The following is a 25,701-nucleotide window of genomic DNA, read 5'->3' as shown; positions in this document are numbered from 1 at the left end:
GCAGTTATTTGTCTCAATAACACCAATTTTCTTGATGTCTACTCCCTATATATTTGCCCAGTGAATGTGTTTTAGTCGAGTCACTTAAGATGAGTAATGTAATCATGTGGTATATGTGTTGTTTGTATGTAACCACAGGTACAATAAAAGGAGAAATAAGGTGCAGACAAGACGCAGACCCTAACCCTGATGAAGTTGCCGGTAAATTCAAACAGGCAATGAAACATGTTGGTTTTAACATAGCGGGCTCACAGCAAGGAATACAAGTAGTACAGCCAGTGTAGCCTAGCTCTTTTTAACTGATTGGTGCTCCAAATCCCATGTACAGAGTTTGGCACACCTTCTGGGTCACTAGCACATAAGCACGTATGTAATGTTTGCTTTATTTGCACTGTTTTCTACCCATCCCCCATTTGGTTTATAGTTGGCAGTAGCTGATGATGAGAACGTGAGGACACAGGCGAGTACCAGTCTGTGTGTTCCTCCCCGGGTGTTGCTCCCGTGAGGCACTGTCAACTTTCCCTCACTTTTTTCCTTGAATTGGTGGGTTGTTTTCACGTGTACTTAGGGCACACAGGTTACCACAGTTCCACACATATATAGTTCGTATACATTTGAAAATTATGACTTGGTAGTATATATAAGCGGCCGTACAAAGTTGTTCACCGTGGCGGATATCCTAAAACAGGTATCTGGTAAAAGCTTTTTGGAAGACATTTGTCTTCACAAAGCATAGGGGCAGGTCAAGTAGTTATGAAAGTGTATTGAGTGGGGGGCGGCCTGTTTAAACCCCTTCTTCCCCCTGTGGCTCCTATCAGTTTAGAAAGGATTTTCATATGACAATGAATCACTATCTGTCAAAATAACTTTCTAGTTCATGAATTTCAACATACTTCTCCATAGCACTTTTTTGTCAGTCACATATTTTTTCCCCAAAATGGTTGGGGAAGAGTTGGATGAATTTGAAGAGTAAATTAAACCAGTCCAACATAAAGTGGAAACTGCTTTTTCAAATTTGTATCAAAATGTGGCTCAGATAGGTCAAGGTGTGGAGATGTGTAAAGTGATCATAGCCTAGAACCTTTGAAAGTTGGTGCAGACATTGAAAATCTAGAACCACCATTTTTGGGCAATCAACATCTTGTTCTAACTACTATGACCTCTGTTACAGGCTCCTTTTCATCTCCACGGACATATACCAAAGCTGAAATTAATGTTTTTCTCTGTATTTCATTGTGAAATAACGGCAATCACAGACTAAAGTCCACAGATTGGGGAATAATCTGCCAGACTGTGAGATTAACACATATATTTGCTACCTGCTCTGAGCTGGTGGTAAATATGTGTGGTGGTGCTGGTGGGTGCGGAACGGGCTGCAGGGAGGTGGTCTAGGGGGCGGGATACTGTAGGCTGGCTAGTAGAGCAGTTTTTGGGGGTGAGCAGGGGGAATGCTGTCCACGCACTGTAAAACCACTGCCCATAAAAGTGGCCTGTCTTTCAGGGCACAGAATTTTTGGGTTTGTAAACACCTGTCCACTCGGAGTTCCCACATGTAGTATCCCTATAGAGAATACCACTCTTAGCAACTCATAAGGGAGGCCTCTGTGTCAGCAATCGATGAACAGTTTGGAATGTCTATGAAGCTTCAACTCTATTCACTGCCATAAGGATGAGATTCAGAAGCCAGCAGCTGATCTGGTCCTAGATGTGTGCACACCTGTGAATCATATCTTGACTAAGTATTGGCAAAGCAAATAGGTGTCGACTATTAGCTTTGCGAGTTGGGTAGAGTTGAACAACAGGAGCGCAGGTGGGAGTAAATGGGACAGGGAAAACAACCTCTATGAAGAGGCCAGCGCTAGCCGCATCATAACACTTTTTTTTCCTTATGGTGGTTGGAGTGAAGGGAGATAAGCAACAGGGTCAGCAAAGGGGTTGTTGAGAATAAGCAACAAGGATTGATGGTAGAGGGAAGAAGCAACACGGAGCATGGTTGGAACGGAAGTTAAATGGACAGGGGGTGAAAGGGGAACAAGCTACATAGGCAGGGGTGATAGGGAACAAGCTACATAGGCAGGGATGGGAGTGAAAGAAGCAATTCAGACAGGAAAGTGAGAGTGGAAGAAGCAAGAAAATAAAATTAAAAATAGTATCTTCATTACAGCGCTAGCAGCCGAAGGACCTTAGCCCAAAAAAAGCAATCAGTGCTTGGTCCGTGCTGTAGCCGCAAGGCTTGGTCTGTGCTGCAGTTGAAAGTAAAGAAGTGAAGCTGGCAACCGCTGCCCAATTAGAAGACAGCTAATGAGAGTGATAATGAAGCCCAGGAATGGTAAGCAATGGGCGGACTCCAAACCCTTTAAAGAACAAAATAAGCGAGAGCACATACACAGGCACTCACACAGGCAAGACCTAAAAACTGGGGTAGCCTTCTTTCGAGATATAAGTATGAGGGGGTGGTGGGGGGATAGGAAATGTTATGCCTTTGCTTTCTTCCACAACAGGGTCATTTTCATGAAACGACAATTGACGTGTTTTGAATTCTACTGGGTAATCAACCTTATATTTCAATGCAGAAAGCCCAGCACTGCACTGTACAAATAAAACAAGTATAAGGCTTCCTTGTCTTGCACGTTTTCACGTGTACTTAGGGGACACAGGTTACCACAGTTCCACACATATATAGTTCGTATACATTTGAAAATTATGACTTGGTAGTATATATATGCGGCTGTACAAAGTTGTTCACCGTGGCGGATATCCTAAAACAGGTATCTGGTAAAAACTTTTCGGAAGACATTTGTCTTCACAAAGCATAGGGGCAGGTCAGGTAGTGATGAAAATATGAAAATCCTTTACAAGTTGTTTGTTATTTTTCCTCATGAATCCGCTTTGAAACTGTCCTTTAGCCTGGCTAATTTCTAGTTCTCTCAGTTAGCAACAACTCTCTATTTCATTTACCTTTTTCACCTATTTCGTTGATAAAATACACCTAAGAATAACTTCTCTTGCAAAACATTCCCACTGCCGCTTGAGGTGTAAATGATCATCAGAATGCGCTGCCTCTAGATCATTAGACAAGTGAATCCCCAAAGAACTGTTTAGCAACAAAAAACACTCACAAAGCATAGTCCTGTGTTGGTTAACAATATTCCAAATTGGGACTATTTCATCTCTCTAAATAGTTCACAGAATAAGAGGCAGACATCCAGGTAGTGGGTTTTCTGAATAATGGTATTACCAATTATTATCACTTGAACCACACCAGATTTCATTACAAGACTGGAGGCTACCATTATGCATAATCTTTTATTGCCACTGCTGACAGCAACCCTTCTTAAAGAATATCAACCATGAAAAATACAGAACTGAAACTTTCAAATACAAGAAATTTCCCATGCACAGAACTCTCATCATCTTTTAAATGCTGCTCCTGAAGAGATAAGTTAATTTTATTTGCAGTTTGTATGATTGAGAATGTAAGAAAGAAAGTATGAGAGGAGTTTGTTGTGTGTTTGCGATACAAGCGTCTAATTATCAGAAGAATGTGGAAAGGTCAATCTGAAGTGGTGTAGAAAACTACTAAAAAAAATATGTGTGAATATTTAAGTCTGGAATTTTGAAGAGCTGAATGATTTAATGGGTTAAACAAGTGTTATAAGTATAGAAAAGGAAACGCAGTGCTGTTCGTGTGCTTACCCAATTTTAAATATCAGAGGTAAATGTTTTGAAATATACAGGACTTTTGCGTATCGTAAGCGAGCCTCCAACAGTGGTATCAAGCCCGCGTGCATGTTGGGCACGTGAGGAGGCTGCGCATTGGCATGCCGAGAGCGGAGCATAGGAAGATACGACCATTTGAGATGTCAGTTTGCATTCTCTGTCACATCAACTGGGCTGATTAATTGGGTGCATGAGGAGGCATTGGCCTACGCTCTTCGTTCGGATCCCGCCGTTTGCAAACGGCGGGATCCGAACGAAGAGCATAGGTAATACTGATTCTTTTACCTTGACAAACAGTCAGAACAGGGTAAAGCTCTGAGCGAACGGATCCATGAGGCAATGTCCATATTGAGTTAAAGTACTCCCCACTGAGAATCTGTAAGTAAAAAGGTCCCACCACACTCAGAGCACACTTTAGGGTGTGTGCTGATATTTGCACCACTGTGGCTTTCCGTTTTTTGCCACACACATAATTGGTCCTGACGAAAGGCTCTTTACCACACCAGAAGGCTGAAACTAGAAGACCTAAAACCACAAGTGACACAGAGGTACATTTTAAACCTCACGTTGATCCCAATGATGTTTTTATCAATGTCCTAGGACCCTTCCATTAAAACTTTAATAAGGGTTATCAGTAGGGACATTTTTATCTTGTAACTGCACTTCACATAGCACTTCACTTTTGTCACACTAACAACCAGCTCCGCTATAATTCAGGCATTGAAGCATAGCTGGATTGCACTAGGTGATCCAGCTGGGCCCCGATGATGAAGCATGCCACCTACTAGGTAGGTGGGTGTGGGGTTCCCTAAAACAACTTTTTGTTGTTTGCGCTCCTTTTTACGAGAGTTTGGGCAGAGAACCATGACCCAAACCCTTTAAAGGACTTGTCCACATTGTTCATTGGTATACTACCCAGGGAAATGGGCAAGTAAACTCTGTAGTCGTTCTTATGTGTGGGAAATTCATAAAACATTGGTTACGTAAACCTCTGGAGAGAGAGGTAAGAAACATTTTGAAGACAGAGTGTGCACAACCTCAAATAGATAATAAGGTGTGTATAACACCAAATTTAGACCCAGATTTGATTTCATATTTATTTAAATTGGATAAGGATCCATGTAAGGGTCTTGAGAAATCATTAAAACAATGTCAGGACAAATTGCTTGATATCTTGGGTCCATTAGCAAAGATAATGGATATGGCTAAGGAGGCCTACGTGAATGGGGAAGAGGTAGATGTACAATTACTTAGAGGATGGAGCCAAAGAGCAATGGTTTTTCTTGGCAACGCAAATTCAGGGTTGCTGGCAGAAAGGAGGAAGTCTATTTTGATGAAGATTAGTCCAAAGTTAGGAGATATAGCAAATAAAGAAACAAGTGAGGAGACAAAAGGATTGATATTTGGAGAAGGTTTTGTGAAAAGTCTAGGTAACATGTGTCCACGTTTACTGCTTTATATAAAGCAGAATACAATATGAAAAAAGTTTTCAGAGGTATTTTGGAAGGTCCTGCAGATGGGGACCGTATGCTGGCTGAGGAGTACAAAGGTCCTAGTATAATTACATGTTTAGAGTAGCAGGAAGAGGTTATCAGGGCTCCTCAGGTTTTTTCCCCCAGAGGCGTAGGTTTTCAAGAGGAAGAGAAGGACAAGGAAGAAGTCAAGCAACATCTGAATCCAGGGGTGAGTTGGCAGAGACATTTTGGTTCTACCTTAAAAAAAAACGAGGATGTTTGAGGTTATTTCAGAAGGAATAGAAATAAATAACAAAGAATTCTTGGATTATGAAAGTGATACTGGGATTTGAGATAGAATTTGTAGAAAAACCAAGTCAAGAAAAGGAGCCAAAGGGTTTAATGTTAAGCAAGGAACAAGAAAGAGTTGTAGATATAGAGATAATGGAAATATTGGAAAAATGAGCAATCTGTATGATAGAGAATCAGTCATGAGGTTTTGTAAGCACCTTGTTTTTAGTAGAAGAATAGGACAGAGGGTGGAGACCCGTAATAAATCTGAGAGTATTAAAGCAATCAGTGGTGTACAGGCATTTCAAGATGGAAGGAATCCCTCTATTAAGAGACATATTGCAGTCAAAGAATTGGTTGGTGAAGTTAGATTTGAAGGATGCTTACTTCATGGTTCCGATCAAGGAAGAGAGCCAGAAATACCTACAGTTCAGGTGGAGGAACCAATTGTTTCAGTTTCATTGTCTCCCTTTTGGTCTGTCTTCAGCACCGTGGTGCTTCACTAAGTTGATGTGTTTTGTGGTAGGTTACAAACAAGAGAGGGAGTTCCATATGATTGTGTATTTGGACAACATTATAATAATGTCTCAGGATGCAGTTGAGTTGGTGAAACAACTCAAAATAACTGTGGAAAGATTGGAAAGTTTAGGATTTTTGATGAATCTGAAGAAGTGAATTCTAGAATTTGGAATTTTTAGGTTTCAATATAGAGCCGATAGAGGAAGTTCTGAGGTTGCCAGAAAAGAAGCTGAGGATGCTAAAAAATAAGTAGAAAAAGCTTTGAGGAAGAAGGATATGACATTGAAAGAAGTAGTGAGAATACTGGGGATGTTTTCTTCTTTAATTCAGGCAATTTTTCAGACGACTTTTGCACTCTCGGGATCTACAACGAGTGAAAGCGGAAGCTTTGAGGATAGGTTTGTGGTATGGAGACAGAGTGAGGTTGAGTAAGGAGGCAAGAGGGGAATAAGAATGGTGGTTGCACAACTTGGAAGCATGGAACAGAAGAACGATTTTTGGATGTGTACCGAATTTGGTTCTGGAAAAGGATGCCAGTCTGTTAGGATGGGAGCACGATTGGGTGAACAGGAGACAGGTGGAGCCTGGTCAAGAATAGAGAAGCGTCTTCACATACATTCTTTGAAATTTATAGCAGGGTTATTTGCATTGAGAAGTTTCAGGGAGAAATTACATGGAAAGGCAGTCTAGATGAAGAAGAACAACATTTCTGCGGTGTCATACATAAACAGATTAGGTGGCAGCAGGTCAAAAAGGCTTTTGGGTGTAGCAAAGGAGTTGTGGATGTTTTGTTTGGAGAGCATAATTTCTATAAGAGTGGAGTACCTACCAGGTGTGAGGAATGTAGTAGCGGATTGGAACTCAAGGAATGTGAAGGATTGCAGCGAATGGAAGTTGGGGCAGGAGAATTTCAAGAAAATAGAGCAGACATTAGGTCAGATGGAGGTGGATGTGTTTGCAAGCAGATTGCCTTGTCAGATGGAGAGCTATTATAGTTGAAGCCAGATCCAGGTGCTGCAGCTTTAGATGTGTTTCAACAGGATTGGAAAGAGATAAAGAGCTATGCTTTCCCACCATTTGCGTTGATTCAGGGGGGACCTCTGAAGGTGAGGAGAGAAGGTTGTAAGTTGGTGTAGATAACACCATTTTGGGTGACTCAGGCCCGGATTCCAGCGGCTTTTGAGATGGCTTGCGGGTAACCTTTTTTACTACAGGGGGTGAGAGGTGTGTTGAAAGTCGAGGGAGGAGAACATCATCCATTGATAAAGAAGGGTACATAGAACCTTCTTGTTTGGAAGGTATCAGGAGATCCAGTGCATTCGAGAGACTTTTGCAGGGGGCTGCAAGGTTACTTGAGGAGTCATGGGTGCCAGGAACAAAGAGAAGATGTAGAGGAGTTTGAACAGTTTGGGTACGTTGGTGCATGGAAAGGAATATAGATCCCCTGGAAGCTCATATAGTGGAAATAGTGAATGTTTTGGTAGAACTGTTTGACAAAGGTTTGAGTTACAGAACTATAAATTGCTATAGATCAGCAGTCAGTCAGTCAATTTGCTGTATTCAATACTTATATTATAAGGCCATCAAAGTACAGATATGAAAAAGATAAAAAGATCCATCCAAGTACAACATTTAAAAAAAAATCATATACAAAATATCAATTAAAAAATACAAAGCATTGATAATGACTGAATAATCAGTTAAAACAAAAATATATTCCTACACGGTATTGTGTGAATTATATTTGCACATAAGGGGCAATGTGAATTTTTTTCGGTGTATCACATAAAATATGCAAAAGAAAATAACATGCAAGTTTGAATATGCAGAGACACCGTCACAGGGACTGTATGGAAGATCATTAATAGAAAATATTCCTGATGAATGGGCCATCATACAAGGGTTAAGATTGAGTCAAAATCTGAGTAGGAGAAACATGTGACATAAATTTTTCACTGTGAATAAATGTGAGCATTTTCCCTCCTGGACAATTGATCCCTCTAAGTAAGATTGTACTGTTACATTTAGACAGTTAGATCGCATTCTTTCATTTGCCCTGTGTTTGAGAAAATGAGAAAATGAGTTTTAATCTCCTGTTTTAAAATTTCAGAGCAATCACTTGGCGAGACCAATATTTGTATTCGTCGTTAGGCTGGTGGCGGGTCGAGTGACGCGGCATCTTACTAGAGCCATTGAAGAAGCAACTTTTTCAATACATGGAGTGTCACATATCAAAGTGGACACCAGTGATCTGAATAGGAAGGACGGCACACAGTCTGAGGATTTTAAGTGTCCAAAGTAACTGTGGACTTTCAGCTTAAAGTGTGTGTTTGACTGGGTGGTATCCAGCATAACTACTACTGGTATGGAGGAGAGATCATTTATCTGCGCAAAGTCCAAAATACAGTGACCTGTTATATCAGAGATCACTATAAGATTGGTGGATTTGGTTAAGTGCCCTGAGGAAGCCCCATTGGGGCGAAACACGTTGGCTGTATTGTGGCTGTTTTGTTTGACCATCTCACGCCATGAATGATTCAAGGATTCATTAAAAAGATCAAATTTCACATCATTGAAGAAAGTGGATAGTGTTACCTATTTTGCATTTAAGCATGTTTGTAAAATTTATGTGTGTGCTTTTCGAGACAAATAGTTGTGCTATAGATCAGCAATTTCAGCAAGTCACAGTTTAGTAGCAGGTAAGGCTATGGGTAGCGATGCATTGGTTTGTAGGGTTCTAAAGAGCATGAGGATAAAAATACCACCTAAAGCACAATATGAAGGGTTATGGGATGCCAATTTGGTGTTAAAGTTATTTCACGAATGGCCACTTAATAGATTTTTGAATTAAAATAATCTTTCTATCAAGTTAGCAACAATGTTGTATCTGATATCTTGTAGAAGAGTGTCGGATGTGAAGTGTTTGGAGGTGAACAATAAGAATGTTAGCCAAGATGGTGTATTTTTGGAGATTCAGAAAAGGACAAAAGCAATTTCAAATTTAATATTCTATCCAAAATATGATGATTGTAAGAAGTTATGCGTGGTGGATTGTTTAAAGGAGTATGAATGCAGGGTGTTGGAAAATAGAAATTATGGTGCATTTCAGTTATTTCATTTGTAAAGCCTTTTGAAGCGGTGAGTACAGCGACAATTTCAAGATTTTTGAATAAAAATAATCTTTCTATCAAGTTAGCAACAATTTTGTGTCTGATATCTTGTAGAAGGGTGTCGGATGTGAAGTGTTTGGAGGTGAACAATAGGAATGTTAGTCCAGATGGTGTATTTTTGGAGATTCAGAAAAGGACAAAAACAATGTAAAATTTAATATTCTATCCAAAATATGATGATTGTCGGATGTGAAGTGTTTGGAGGTGAACAATAGGAATGTTAGTCCAGATGGTGTATTTTTGGAGATTCAGAAAAGGACAAAAACAATTTCAAATTTAATATTCTATCCAAAATATGATGATTGTAAGAAGTTTTGCGTGGTGGATTGTTTAAAGGAGTATGAATGCAGGGTGTTGGAAAATAGAAATTATGGTGAATTTCAGTTATTTCATTTGTAAAGCCTTTTTAAGCGGTGAGTACAGCGACAATTTCAAGATGGGTGAAATGTGCAATGGAACAAGCAGGAGTGAACTTGGAGAAGGTTAAAGCTCATTCAGTTAGAGTAGCAGTGGCTATCAAGTCATATTGGTATGGGGGAAGTCTGGAGAATATTATGAAAGTGACAGATTGGTCAAATGTAGGTACTTTTACAAACCACTATTTTAGACCGATTGAACATATGTCTGAGGTGGTGTTGAAGGGCTTTCAACATGCATAATGGTAGCCTCCGGTCTTGTGATGAAATGACGATTCTCAGATTAACATGACCAGAGAATTTGGAATTCATTAAAGACGCAGAGGCTAACATTATCCCTCCCTCCTCACCCAAAGTAAAGTAAGAAAAAAAGTAGGGATACATTTGTGGAAATGTTAAGGAAGAGAAAGGAAAAGATAAAGATTTAAGTGACAGTTTCTACATGTAGAGCTTTTGTTTGCATCTTCTTTGCTAAACTGGTGTTTTCTGGTTCCAGAACCTCAGACATAAAGGAACAGGAAAAAGAGGAATGCAAGGATGGAGGAAGTTGGAGAGGAGTCATTTCAGATCTGCATTTAAAAGAGGATGAGAGTTCTGTGCCTGGGAAATTTATTGTATTTGAAAGTTCCAGTTCTCGATTTTTCATGGTTGATATTCCATAAAGGGGCTGCTGTCAGGAGTGGCAATAAAAGATTATGTATAATGTTTGCCTCTGTGTCCTTAATGAAATTCTGATTCTCTGGTCATGTTAATCTGAGAATCGTCATTCCAATACAACATGCACCTTTTAAAGCGAAGATGCTGTTGTCTAGATGGGATGCTAATAAATAGGTTTTTGGGTCACCCTGGGAGATATGCTCAGTCAAAGGCAAACGTTTCAGTGTTTTAGAAGCTGTACTATACTATTTACTGCACTTATTCCCTGTACAATGCAGAATTAATAGAGACAGAATTGAAAAATACATTTTCAAGGTTCAGGTTAAAACAATGCTATGCACTGTAAAAAAAAATAATGGATGCAAATGATTTATACAGTGCATAGCAGCCCATCTTTGTCATAGAATAGGAGACAGTTGATATTTTTTTTTGTATACGTCTAAATGTTATGTACTGTTTAATCCCTCAGACTCTCTGCGCAGACCTTTTTTATATTTGTGTCAGCTTGGACGAAATTTATTTTTCCACAAAAGGCAGCCAGGCCAAATTTGCATCCTTTTTTGCCCACATGTTGGGAATTCTAAATGTACCAAGGGTATTAGGATTGTGTAAACTAGTAAATAGCCAAAATGTAGCAAATATTGATGGCTTTTTGGAATAATTAGAAAAATGTGCCTTGCAAGAATATGTGGGGCTTTGCTCTATGAATGGCATCAACAAAATACTTGCTCTTTTAAGACTGCTGTCTTCCCATCCTTTAGGAACAGAGTTGTATAACAATCATTTTTTACCACAGTTTTGTGACTTTTTAAGAGGTAGTCAATATTTTCAGTTTTTTGCAGAGTCTACCTACTTGCAATTTGTGGGGAAATAGATGTAAAAACAACTGCTAACCCTTGAAAGTTGTACACTTCAGAAAAATAGACACAATCCAGAATTTAGTAGGCAACTGGCCTTTTGTTTAGACAACCCATGGTTTTCCCAAAGAAACTAATTGTTGAATTAAAAAATGATTGAAAGTAAGTAGGAATAAGAGCCAGAGCCAGATAACTGGGCAAACCTGCAGGATGCTCTGGGCCATAGCACCTAAGAGGCTTGGCTGACGGTTTGCCTCTAATTATTTGCATGATTGGCACTGAAACCTAAGCTAAGTGCGATGAGACTGGTTTACCACGCCAGCTGTTGGCGCTCCAATGACTCACGTTGTGACCTCGTTTGCATACTGTGTGACTATCCCACAGTCCATCCCTTTGGGGGAGGGGTGTTTAGGCCACGCCGAATGAGGCACAAGGACTCCCTGTGCCACTCGCTCAACCCTTGATCCTGCTCCACAACTACTCAGACTCCTCCACAGTGTCCCACCACAAAGGGCGGTTGCTCCACATGGCGCTGGCGACGCCAAAGAACTTCATTTTCCAGCATTGACGCTCTCCCCATCAATGAGGAATGGCTCTTGGACATGTACTGGATGGACTCATATGAGCAAATCAGTTATAACCTACAGGACAAGATGGAGACCTTCCAATCGTACTTGGGCACCCTTCTTGCAGGACGACGGGTGCTGAACGCTGGTCGACAGGTGGGCGGGTCTGTTAAGCTTTAATGGTCTCCCAAGCTCTAGTCGCATTCCCGCAAGCTCCTCCCTGGGTTTCCGCCACTGTCCCACCATTGTAACACTCTTCTTCTCTGGTGTCCCCAGCTCCTAACCCTCCTCTGGTGTCCCTCTTCAGGTTCCTCACTTCCTCCTCTCTTCTTCCTCTTTACGCTACTTTCTAGCCCCTCTCTTTTCTCTTTTGCCCTTCTGTCTTTTCGACTCCCCTATCCACTTATGCTCTCTTCATTTCTCTGGGCTGGGCCTCGCTGCATTGCTTCCCCTCCTCATCCCCCTGTAGTCTCGGTTAACCTGCTTTTCATGGGAAAGCCCAGGCCCTGGCATTGCTGAAATGCTGTGTCCTACCTATATACCATGTGTGCTCATGTACCACCTGGTTTCTGCAGGCTTCCACTGCACTGTACTGTATGGAGTACACTGTTGATCTGGTTTTGTACCCTGTTGAACACAAAAAAAGAAAGTTGAAACAAAAAAGAAAGTAGAAAAAACAGCAATAGGCAGCAACTTTGTAAACTCTAATGTTTTTCCCAGATGGCCAATCTACAGAAGTAATACATCATCACATCCAGCAGACTTTTTCAGTCATGGGGATATATAATGACTGTGGGTTGTCCATAAACACACAATATCCTATCACAAAGAGTTTAAATTAGCAAAATCAATTTCCCTTGCTGGGAAGACAGATGCTGCTAAACATTCCTCAAAGGACTTGTTTTCTATAGTCGAATCAATGACTCATCCAGCTTCTCTGAATCAGCAGATACCACACAGTAAATCAGCCTGTGACTTTATAACAGGCTATTTTAAAAACAAAATTTAGAATATTTAAGGATCCTTCATGACATGCAAAAATATTCTCCTATTTTACAATGACATGCGAGCTCATCAAGGTTTCAAAATGCTCTGTCTAGCTCAATTTTGGATATGCTGGAACTTTTGTTTATATGTACATCTGGTTCATCAACTGATCCTTGACCACCATCAATTTTTAAACTTCAAAAGCTTTGCAATAGTGCAATTTAAGAATATAAATCTTCCATCTATTCTGTCTGTGTACCCAGCTTATGAAAACTATTCTCTGTCACCGCAGTTCTTAAAAACACTAATGCTCATCTATTGATATCAGCAAACTATAGACCTATTTCATTTCTACATGCCCCAATAAAATGCTGGGAATGCACATCATTCAACAGTTTTCTGATTGATTGAAGGCCAATGATTTATTGGATTTGTCTTAAAATGGCATCTGTGCCTCCCTAGCAAAGAGTTTAAGAGTTTATTCTGTAGTTAGTATCTGATCATCTTAAATTTTCACTTAATGGGGGGACACTGTGGCTCTTATTTTATTAGATTTGTCTGCGGCCTTTAACACCATCTCACAAAACATCCTCATTCAGAGACTAAGGGAAATAGGCTTTGAAGCTCTTGCTCTAACATAGATCTCAAATGTTTTAACCAACAGCACAAAATTAGTGTGCCTCTCTTCTTTTTTCTCTAATCTTATGCCATTGGATTGTGCAGTTCCACAGGGATCGTCATTGACTTCAACTCTCTGTAAAAAAAATTATGATCCCCTCCTTACTCTTGATCGTGGTTTCAGGTTTGAGGTATTGTCCTATGTAATGATACACAACTGATGGCATCATTAAGAAGTGACTCAGCCTCCAGCCAAGATAGGTTCAGACAGCGTCTTCTTTCAGTTGCCTCATGGATGAATGAAAACCATCTAAAGCTCATAACAGATAAGACGGAATAAATGATAGTTGGGAAGAAGAAACATCTTTGGAGTGATTTCTGGTGGCCTTTGGAATTAGGCCCATCTCTCCGCCAGCTGATGTCTTAAGAACTTAGTTGTGAAATGTAATTGTGAGCTTTCCATTAAGCAGCAGATTATGTCAGTGTCTTCCACTTGAATTAGGTTACTTAAAGTTCTTCATAAGGTATTAGATCTTCTTCCTTTCAACGCTAGAAAGAGGGTGATTCACGCTTTAATAACAGTTTGGTTTGACTCCTCGAATGACTTATACCTTGGCCTTCTTAAAAAAATTAAGCAGTAAACTTCTGCAGGAGCAGAACTTGGCAACCAGGCTTATTCTTCATCTTCTAGGGGTTGCTCAGTGTCATTTAAACTAAAGGACCTTCATTAGCTTCCTAAAAGAGGGCACAGTTTAAGATCCTGGTTCACATACATAGAGTTGAATTTCAAATGGGCCCACTAAGTCTCCAGAAATTGTTAAAATGTCACGCCCCAGTCAGATTACTTAGATATTCTAATGCTTTCAGACTCTCTAACTCTAGCTCTTTGCTCTGAGCCTAATAGAGATAGATTCACTAAGAACCTAAACACTTGATTCTTTACAAAACAATTATATTTCCCCCTTCCCAATATTAATTGCTGCTTTCTTCCACATTTTGTCATTCATACTTCAAATCCAAATATCCCGAGCCATCAACCAAGCTAAATACTGGTTATTTGTTGAACTTGGGTTTAGCCTGTAATATCAAGTGATTCTGTTTTTCAATATGTGTGTTTTGCACAGTGACTTACATTTGGAAGCCAGGAATAATTGAAAAATAACAAATGTTCTTCTGTTCAAGTTTGTGTTCTCTGTTCCCCCAATATAAACGGGTAACCCACTTCTATGGGTGTGTCTAGCAACAATGATAGGAAAAGACCTAAAAATCCAATTTGGATACATCAAACCATTTCCTTGGCATTTCAATCTTTCTGTGGATGTGGGTAGCTGAGTTACTTGGGCCCAGTGTCAGTGGCATCCCGGGAATTCTAACAAGCACAGACATTTCTAAAAGCTATGGAAACCAGGGTCGTGTGGCCTGCATGGATTCCACTGTGTCCTCTTACCCTGAATACCGTGCAAATATACAACTTTGACAAAATTCACTGTATTTTCAGAAGTTTATGTGAGGAAATGTTTAGGAATCTGCAGGGAGTTACCAAAGATTTCTATCGTATAAATATGGGAGACCTTGTGTTTTTGACCCATACTTTGCAGCTCGCAGACCATTTAGAACAAGAAAACTACGCTAACCTGGATTCACCTGGACCACTAATTTTCAGAAGTGGCCATGGTTGGTAGTGTTCCTGGGCTGTCGGATAACCCAATACCAAAATGTTGCAGACACAACTTGTGGAAAGAGAGAGAATTGAGTGTTTTAGGTATATGTTTGACATATGTAGGGCATGATGGGTAGGAAAATGGGCTGGAATTCAAGCAACTCACAACACCTTATATTACCCTGTGTCTCTAGGTTTTAGAAATGCCCAGCGTTGGTGCCAGCTAACCCAAAGCATGAATGCTTCAGCACTGAGTTGAGATGATAACATGGTTAAGTGTCCTATTTTATGCTGTTTTTCATTTTTTCCTGTTAGTCTGCTAGGCTTCCTTCCCCTCTGGGTATGTAAATTAAGGCATTTACCCCCATATTTACCCTTGACAGGTGGGACCATAGCACTCACCAGATCCATCAGAGAAAGAAATGAGAAACAGAATGGGATGTGTGGCTTGCCCACCCTGGCACTGGACAGCAGCCTCCAGTCCCAAGCACCAGAAAACCTGTCTGTCCTCTTAAGGGCAAGATTGGAGGTTTGGCCTCATATCTTCCTGTCTTAGTAGGCAGAATGTCCATTAAACACCAGGATTGGTGTAAAAAAATGGTATTGGATATTGGACCATCTTTACATCTGGTCCTACTCCCTGGGAACCAGATAGTCTTTCTGCCACATGGGGAGGTAGATTTGGGTATGGGGTGCTATCTGCCTCTGCAGGCCAATATGTCAAAAATACACCCAAAGAAATCCCATTTTCTTTTAATTTGCCCTAAGAATTCCTGAAGTATTTGGGTTCCAGGGAGTTCAGAAAGGCTGTTTGGTTTCCAGCAGTGGAGGAAGCGACCCAGTGCCAGAAAGGACCACCCCTACCAAATTCTTTATTGAAAAAAGAGATCCTGGGCTCAAATTACATACTGACACACTTTCCCTGTTTGCACTGTGGTGCAGATCAGGACAATGATGTAACTAATTATCAAATAAGCATTGTCCTCAGAACAGACCTGAACTTTGACAGTTTGTGCATGTGCTGGGGAGATTGCATTATTAAAAGATAGGGCAGGGGTAGAAACGTGAGGCTGACTGGCTTCCCAATGAAGGGGTGAATGCTTGAGGGAAACCATGGGACTTCAGTACTCCCATCCCAAGAGTTACCCTCAGGGTGGTGCAATATGTAATACAGCATGGCTATAAAGATAAAGAGCTCCCTTATTTGCATGGGTCTATGCCACCATGCAAATGAGGAAATGCTCTTTAATGGTTGTCCTAGCTGAAGATGTGCAACAGCATGATCCATATTGCAGAAGGAGGTGCACAGAAATCAGCAACCACATCTATAATACCAAAATTCCTCCAGTAAAAGAAGCCCCCAAAAATCCCAATTGCTCTCCTAGGGCCCTTTCCAAAGGACAACATGTCCAGTGGGCTTTATGACTTCCTCCAGGGATGACCGTTTGGGGGTAAATCCCTTATTCTGTCTCACAGCTTGGCAAAAAGACTGTTTAGGCTCCATTGGTAGGGCCGTGGACTGATGCCAGGACGGACTGACTCATCACCAATTCTATTTTATTTAAAAACAATCTCTGATATCTTATCTGCTTTCTTGCCCCTCCGTAGAGGGTATATTAGGGGCTAATCCTGTAATATGCCTACTGGTGGGGCAGAGGGACTGTGTGGGTTTTAGAGATGGGAGAGCTGCTCGATGCCAGGATGAGCGAGCACCCAACCCCTTTCATTCTTTAGAAAAATATAGCCTGGGCATCTAATGGGCTTTCTGTTCTCATGGAAGGGCGGAGTTGCGGTAAATCGCCCAATCAGAAATACTATTATGGCATTAGCTCTGGGTGGTGTGGCCCACTGCAGGAATGGGCCAGCCCCCCACCACATTTTTTGAAAATCTATCCCTAGTATCCAGTGAGCTGCATGGAAGAACTGGTCACCACCCTAATTCATTCTTTAGAAAAATAAACTGCTCTGGGGTCTAGTGGAGTTTCTGCCAAACCTGGGGAGAGCAGATTGGAGGTAAAGTACCCAAGGTACTCAGTTTGACAGAAAGACTATAGGAGGTTTAGGAGTGAGGATTGTGGCTCAGTGCAAGGTATATTGATTGAACTTTCCTACCCTCTGGCAGTTCAGATTGGGGGCAATTCCCCAGTCTGTCTAAAAGGGACAGAAGGACTGACCTTTAGGGGTGGGAAGTAGGGGACCATGCCAGGATGGACAAAACTCCCACCCAGTTTCATGCTTGAAGATCAAATGGCAGCGGTCTAGTGGGATTTCTGCACTCCTTAGGGCACACTGGGTGTACACCCTAATCTACTCTCCTGGTCACCCCGCCTCAGACAGCGAGACAGAAAGACTGTTGGTTTCCTTGGTAAGGAGAGCATTTAGTCATGCTGGGGGGGGTGTCTGACCCAGAAATCTTGATTGTGGGAATCACTACTCAGGGATCAGCCTCCTACAGAGATACCTGAACTGGCATGCACTAGCGAGAGGTACCATTTGAAATGGACATTCTCCCTTCCTAACATTACTTCTCTCATTGTGATTGGTAATTGAGTGGCAGCTATGCCTCTGAGCATTGATCACACTCAATGCAGCTGAAATCTAAACGCTCTGACTGCATTCACTTTCACAAGCTGTGGTCAGTTTGCATGGCATGTCACAGCAAACAAAAAAAATGTTGGGCTGTGAAGCTCTTCCTTTGCAGCTCAAGGTTGGGGATATAAAAGTAATCCTACTGAGGCAAGTACCCAGGGAATTCCTCTCTCTAGCGGGAGGATGTGATTGTGCTGTCCCGAGCACTGAGGAGATGGGGTGGAGACATTATGGGGTAGATGTATCAACATACCCCTTTGCGATTTCTAAATAGCGATTTTTAAGAAATCGCTATTTAAAAATCGCAAAATGGGATGTATGTAAAAAATCGCTATTTTTTAGCATTTTCTTAATCTTCCTTATTTGCGAATTCGCAATTTGCGAATTCGCAAATAAGGAATAATTTCCCATTCATTCCTATGGGCCAGGAGGCCTATAGGAATGATTGTGAAATTAATCTCAATTTGCGATTCGCAATTTGCTATCGCAAATTGAGAATACTTTCGAGGGTGCAGCGGTGTCTCAAGGACACCCTGCTGCACCCCTGAAATGTACATGTGTGTGCATATGGCGCACATACATGTCCTATGGGCATGTGTGTGCGTCACATGCCACCTTCAAAAATGCCAAATTGTGCGTTTTTTAAAGAATTCGCAAATTAACATCAACTACAAGTTGGTGGTAATTTGCCATTTCTTAAACAAAATTAGCAATTGAAAAATGCTACATACATAGCATTTAAGAAATAAGGAATCGCAAATTTTTACAATTCCTTAATTTGCGAATTTTTAATGCATGCCAAAACATGCAAATAGACCGTTTGCGATTCGCAAACGGCTTGATACATCTAGGCCTATATCTCTGGACTAAAGGGAGCAATTTTGGTTTTTTTTAAGAAAGCAATGCTTTATAGTTATATACCTTTGAAATGTCAAACTAATTGAAAACCACTCAAGCTCAATTTCACATAGAAAGTGCTACTTAGCACAAGCCCCCAAAAAATATTGCAAAACAAATACATGAATTGATTTTCAGTAGTCATATAAGAAAGCCAACTATTGTTGTCAGCTTATTTAGTGGTGAAGGTAAATTATACAAATATTTCTTTAAAAAAATTATTTATAAGATAGTAGTCTAGTGAGCTAACACTCTGGAAGGTGAACGGTACAGGAGGCATGGGCATACCACATCTGGAATTACTGTTTCTGACCGGTTCATTTTACCCTGAATCATGGAATTCAGAGTTCCAAGGCCTGGGAAGGGGAATAAAGCGAGAACCCAGAATTAAACGGCCATTTCCTCCATGCCATTGTAAAATCTACACCCTTTTCTGTGCATATTTTTCATCTATTGTCAGCAGGTGGCAAATGAGAGCACAAAAATATTAGATTTTAATTGATTCTGCTCCACGCCCAGTAAAGCTTGTAATTCTGTGGAATCTGGACTACTTATGATTTAGTAAGGAGCTGGTATGAAAGAGAATAGGGGAGAAAATTCAATATAAAATGTAGGATCAAACGTCCTGGGATTTATTCCAAACCCTTGCAGTAGTTGATTGCATGTAGGATCCACGTAGTGTGATGGGACACCATTATACCACCCTACGTCTCCCTTACCTGCTTTCACTGACTACCACAACCCAGTTAGGATTTGATCACTGACAGTGTGCTGACTTCTAATCATATCTTGAGATGTGCATTTTCCATGAATACGATTAACTTCTGTAAGATTGAACATGGGGATTTTCAACATTGTGTAAATGACACTCAGGATTTTGTTTTGTTTAACACAAAATCCAGCTGGGGAGATATTAAAAACCTCTGATGTCGTATCCAAAATCTAACCTTAAATACACAACAATGGGTTCAGTGTAGAGGCAGCCAATACTAAGGAGGTTGTTTAGAGTTTGTTGTTTGAAGATCGGTCATAAATTTGTAGAGTGCATGCCCTGTCAAACACTTTTCTAGGTGATGGGGTAAGGGCCATGCCCTCAGTGGACCCAGAGGGCACAGGATACCTGGTAAATGTTGAATGACCCTCTATGTTCATGCCTGTACATCTTGATTTCTCCTTCAGAAAAAATAACTATGATAATTATAAACCTTTGAGATTTGAAATTAAAAGTCAGTGAAAATGCTGAAGCCTTGAGAGTAGTATTTGTCTCCAGAATAATCATAGATAGGTACACAAATAATGTCAGTTCGCCTTCTCAATGTTGCACAAAGGTGCTCACAAAAATAGAAGACCAGGTTTTTCCAATGAGGTTAAAGCCACAGAGGCAAGGGTCATTGGTCATTATAGACAATACATTGAATTATGTTAAACGCCCTCATGGCCAAAGATTTATTCTCTCCATATATTCTTAACAGCTCATTGAGATCTTCTGAGAAAATACTTTTGATTCCTCCCAAAAGTGTTCAGAAGAAAACTTTCTGTTTTGATTCTTAACATTGCCTTTTCTGAGTGGAATGTCATGCCAGAAATGTTCAGAACTTTTAGAAAATGTACACCTTTTAAAAATACACTTAAATCCTTCCTTTTTTAGGAGTGAAAACTTCCTATACCAATATGACTTTAGTAACACGCCACATCTACAAGCTTTACCAACAAGTAATTGCGTAATTGAGTCTTAAGATCAATACAAACATTTCGTTGAAGGTCTTGCTCATACCTATTTCTAAATTTATATGTATAGGAAACACTGGAAAGACTGTTTGACTCTGGCATTAATATGGATGATACTCAAGGTAATTGAGTAACAAACTCCGCATGTAAGTCCACCCTACTAATGTCTGAATTATTCAGTTTTGCGTATGTTCCCTTGATATACATGAGTCAACTATGTTTGGTGTAAAAAGATCATGCAATTGCACAATATTCACAAAAACAAAAGCATTTTGTTCACGTGCTCTGTGGCAGATCATGAGCAAGGATGTATACCGTATGAAAGAACCAATTTTGGATTACTTTCAGAGTTTCCCAATGTGGAGCAGAGAGTCTGCCTTTTAGGAAAAAAATAACAATTGAAAATCATCCACTCCTTTTATTGGTTTTCCCGGTAAAACTTGCCACGTATATAGCAGGCTGAATCAGGAGTATTTTATTATGAGAAAAAAAGTAGTTGCTTCTCATTTGAGCAGCACCAAATATAATTTTTAATATTTTTTTTTGGGGGTGTGATATCTTCCTTTTGGGGTGTAGACAGAGACGTTTTAATGCATGGGCAAAGTGGGCTCTGGCCCAGGGCCCCAGCTTTTCAGGGGGCCCCCTGATAGAGAGCGCTCTGTTCTGCAAGTCTTGCCCAGATGACCTTGAATATTTCTTAAACCGATTGCTTTAAACACTGTTTTCCTTTAATTTACTTTTAAAGTCAGTGATGTCTGAGAGTCCAGTACAGACATTTTGCTGAGAAATGTTGTATTTATACTTCTTGCATCACCCATTGAAAGTTTCTTATAGATAAAAACAGGACCTTACATGAGAAATGGTAGGGTGTCACAGAGATTATTTGCAGTAATATTAGTGAGCTGCTTCTATTGCTATATTGAAGCACACTTCACTAGCCCTGAATATTAGATGTAAACACATTTAGAATGTGGCTAGTGTTCGTGTGCGCGCTGTCAGGGGCCTAGACAAAGAAGGCATGAAAGAGCTGAAACTGGATCAGAAGTTCCATATGTGGTTCCGGACAGGGGCCCCGCAAAATCCTTTTGGCCAAGGGCCCCCAAAATCCTTAAGATGTCTCTGGGTGTAGAGCCTCAATTGTCCAGGGTATGTCTGTTTTGTCCTAATTTAAGTATAAGTTACGCATTCATTGTTCACAGGGTCACATTCGTTGTAATTCCATTTCCTTTTGAGAATGAGATGTTTTTTACTCGTGAGTAAATTACTCATCTGTATGAAGTGTAAACAATTTGGGAGAAAGTTTTCGTTTTGTCTGTCAGCTCTAATATTTTTTGTCGTTATCTCTTGTCATTAACACTTCTTCTTTCCCATTTGTAGAGATGAAATTGGAATGATGTCCTGTGATGACATCAGCAAATATGGAGTCGGAAAATCAACGATGAAAGGCTCTGAGTCTCCAAGCTACTTCCTGGAGCATGAAAGTGGCAAATACTACACGTTAATTGAAGGTGAGGGCCATTCGATGGGCTCAGAGTACGAAAGAGGCAGATCTACAGGGGTACGCAGAAGAGAAAAGACGCCAACTCATGGTATGGATCAATAATCTGATGTCTCAATCTGACTTATATGTATTTATATGTACCTGATGTTCGAATCTGTGGTGATTTTGTGTGGGCATGCCAAACGCACCTTGAGAAAGAAGAAACTGCACTCCATCAAATCCATCAAATCACACAGCTTCAGGTATACACTGGTGGAACATTTACTTGAATTATTAAAGCAAATAAACACATATTTGCAATTAGCATGGCAGCTTTAATAATCTGGTAGGGTAAGAGAGAGCTCTAATGCGGAAAGGAGGGAATTGCGCTTCTAATAAACTAGGTTGGTCTTGCGTTGCTCCTACCGCTTCAGGACATTTATGTTTTTTTCTGCTGCTCTTTCAACTACTGCTCGTACTGCTGACATCTTGCTTGTGTGCAGACTTTAGATAAGGTATTTATTCTGGTTCTATGGCAGTTTTGATGGTAAAGCTATATAGTAGACTGAAGCATGACTCTACTTTCCATCTTTTAATTTTTAGGTCGAGCATTCGAGACCTCTTGTATATACGTTAGTATATACTTACATGTGTATGTACTCTGTGGGCTCTGGAGACTTGTCTGCTTCCATTTAGGGACTTTTTATTCTGTTCAACTGCCTCTATTCAGCTGCCCTGATAGAAAACGACCAGCATAGGTCAGTAAAATTCCAGAATTACTTTCTGCTGAAGGACTTTCTTTTTTAAATTTTTCTGGCAACTGCCTCTATTTAACTTTCTTGATAGAAAACGACCAGCTGAAGTCAGTAAAATACCAGAATCCCTTTAGCATTCTCTAAATTCCAGTCCATAGTAATTGTCTTCCACGAGCACCCATAGACAATAATATTTTTTTCAAATCTTGTATTTTCAGTACTATGACCACGAAGGCCCTGTTTTTATGTTAAAAACAGAGCTTTGGACTGTACCATTTCCCGCTGAAAGACAATATTTCTCTCCATGTGTTCCCATACCTGGCGTGTCATGCAGTTTGGTGCTTACTTTCCCTCCATGTTAAAGAACAGTAGATGTTTCAGCTCCCAGGCTAATGTGCTGCATAGCTAAATATATATAAGGTCCCAAAGGCGAGACCGATTGCATTGCAAATGCTTTTTGAGACTTGGGATACGTTTTTTGGCTGAAAATAGTAGAATTGTAATAGATCTATTACACTTCATGCTGGTAACAATAAGCATATTTTATTGTGTGCATCACTCAGTGAGTAAACTTACCCAAGGGCTTATTTCCACACATCCATCAGTTATGGAATGCCTTGGAGGCATTTTCCTGAGTTTATCGTATGGGCAGGTCAGCATATTATATATGAATGTTAGCCATTAATATGTAATCCTTGCATTGCACAGCTCATATTATTTCCATCCATTGGTGGACATTCATCGTGGTTTGCAGTGTCCTATTAGCATTTCATCAGTTGACGGCACACCAGCACAGATGCAAATACAGCAGATTGAAGCATCAACAATGGCAACACTGGAACATGACTGGACGTATCCACTTCCAGTCCTGAGATATTCATTTACTTTTTAACTTTTAGGCAAGATGTAATATTTTTACAATTTTGTGTTAAAAAAAATCAAGAACATATTTGGAGAGTGTAATATAGGTTGGCTGGTTCACCATATTTGTTCCCTACTGTAATAAAGTAAATAAGAATTCTTGTGACCTAGATGCTGTAATAGCCCTATAGTATGCAAATCTAGCATAGGGAGCTTAGTGGTGGGTGGGCGAGATAAGAGCTTAAATGGGTATACTATTTTTTTGAAGTTCTGGAGCGGAAAGTATAGATTCAAATTTTGCCAATAAGCCAATAAGCCTGTTATTATTTTGGAACTTGTTCCAAGCTTAAGTTGCTTTGGGACATAAATGATTTTCATTAATGTTATGAATGTTGATAATAATCGAAGGGATGCTGTCCTTCTGGTTAATGTCAGTCAGTTTAATTGTGTGTTGAGAATGTTTTTTCTCATTTATGACCTTTTTAAGTATTGTCTGTGGGTTTCCCTTCTTTCTGAGCTCATAAACAATATTTGAGAAATATATTTATAGATGCTTTGTAGTGCTTAGGTGCCATGCTGAGAAATGATGTCTCTAATATTTTTAACAAGGTGCTAGTTTGTCTAAACAAACATTGATAATTGCAGCCATGAAAAAGTCCTGAGCTCTACAAAAACGAGTAGGTTTGATAGCACATTTGTGCTATATACGTGTTATAGTGCCAAATAGCACCCCAATACAGATTAGCATAATTAAAGATAGAGTCCTTCGTGTTGTGCAGCAGTAATATGACTGCTATAACCTGTATCCTAGCTATGCTACCCTCTTTGTTCCACAGTATCCCACTTGTTTGTATCAGTTACAAACCCATGTTATTTAATAGAAGCAACAATGTTTTGATTACGTAGATCATTTAAAAACAAAATGTTCATAATCATTTTTGATATTTTTAGAGTGTGATCAATTACCTCTAAAACAATAAATAAGGGATGCCAAAGCAAAAAGTTATGCTATACAAAAGATTTTTACAAAGCTATTCAGTGACATACGGTTTAAGTAAGCAGTATTGTAGAAGGTACTCAGTTCAAATTATGATCGTACTGTACAGAAAATAGTAAAAAAAAAATATATAGGTTTTTGAGTATACCAGGCATACGCACTGGAGACCTAGTAATTCAGAATTAACATGGGCCAGTAACAACATAAAGGACAAAGATTCAGATGAAGAGAATATCAGAAAAAAGGAAGAGTACCAAACACTAGTCACACAAGGAAAAAAGTATCAACAAAGAATTGCTGGCAAGCAACCACCTACAGGCTAAGTATGAAAAAGAGTAGATGAAAAACTCCAAGAAGGGCAAAAGAGCCAAATAGCAAATTTAAAAAATCATACTCATGATGATCTGAGTGAAATTGGGAAAAAGCAGCCAATTGAAGAATCAGGCTGAGGATAAATGGGATAGAGTCTGAAAAATACATTGAACAATCTTATCAAAGATTCTGATCATAAATCAGGGCGGGCCTGACAAATAAATGAATTAGAAAATAATCTAAAGGGGGTAAGGTATGTGAAGAAATCACCAAAACGCATAAAGAGAGGTGGAGGGTAAACCACCATACATCCCTCCTAAAAACCGAAGACCTACCACAAAAGTAAGTACGTTGGCATCAGTGAGTGTGAATATATCACAGATCGCCCTAACCAGTTGCCTGCCTATTGTAAGAAACAGAATGGAAACTAAAATACCTTATTGTCATTTTCTTGGAAGGGGAAACCTCACACACATAATAGTGTAATGCTTCATCATAGGTATCCTCTCCCCACCCTGGTAGGTATTTACCTGCAAGGCATACTCAACCTCTTCAAAGACCTAAAGGGTAGGAGAGAGTTCTTGGAGAAGACTAACTGGATAAAGATGGGATCCAGATATTATTAAAAATACCTTTGTGTTGCCAGGTTATTACTTTTATTTAGTGGCACCCCATATATATCTAAAAACAAGTGTGAACGCTTATAATGAGGACAATGGTTAAAACATGTTCCTAAACTGTCAACATGTTTCTGTCTGTTAGTAGCTTAAGCGGTCGGGGGCATTCTTCAGGGCTTGAAGATCCCTATCGAGAATGAATATGACTTCTAACAGTCTCTACCTAGAGGAAAAAATAATTTGTATCAATGAATAGTGTACAGTGAGTAATTTGTAAAAATAAATAGGTGTTGGGGCTCTTCACAGGCGGCGGCTTGCACCCGCCCACATCTCCTGTTAGCACAGCTTGAAACAGAATCATCCCAGTTGGTAGTTGCATATTTTAGAACTTGGATCAAAATGACCTGTAAGTCCCTTAGTACAAGTCAAGGGACGCAAAATTACCTCATGGAATTCTGCACGGCCTAATTCCAAGTAGGTCGTTTTTCCCACTCCTAATTGTTGCAGTTGTGTGAGAGCCAGACCCAATTTTACCATGCTGCAATTCATG

General features: G+C 40.0%; 1 protein-coding gene across 1 annotated transcript in view; it reads left to right on the top strand.

Moving 5' to 3' along the window:
- Positions 1–25,701, top strand: part of LOC144828230 (connector enhancer of kinase suppressor of ras 2-like) — a 2,060,726-nt gene that overhangs the window by 1,050,052 nt on the left and 984,973 nt on the right. The window contains exon 11 of the mRNA XM_078686315.1: positions 21,507–21,718. Within this exon, the coding sequence (XP_078542441.1) occupies positions 21,507–21,718 (212 nt within the window). The remainder of the gene's footprint in view (positions 1–21,506; positions 21,719–25,701) is intronic.

This window comes from Lissotriton helveticus, chromosome 4_1 (assembly GCF_964261635.1).
Source record: "Lissotriton helveticus chromosome 4_1, aLisHel1.1, whole genome shotgun sequence".
In the NCBI taxonomy this organism is placed as follows: Eukaryota; Metazoa; Chordata; class Amphibia; order Caudata; family Salamandridae; genus Lissotriton; species Lissotriton helveticus.
Note: the sequence above shows the minus strand (reverse complement) of the source record. Positions and strands in the feature narration are given on the sequence as shown.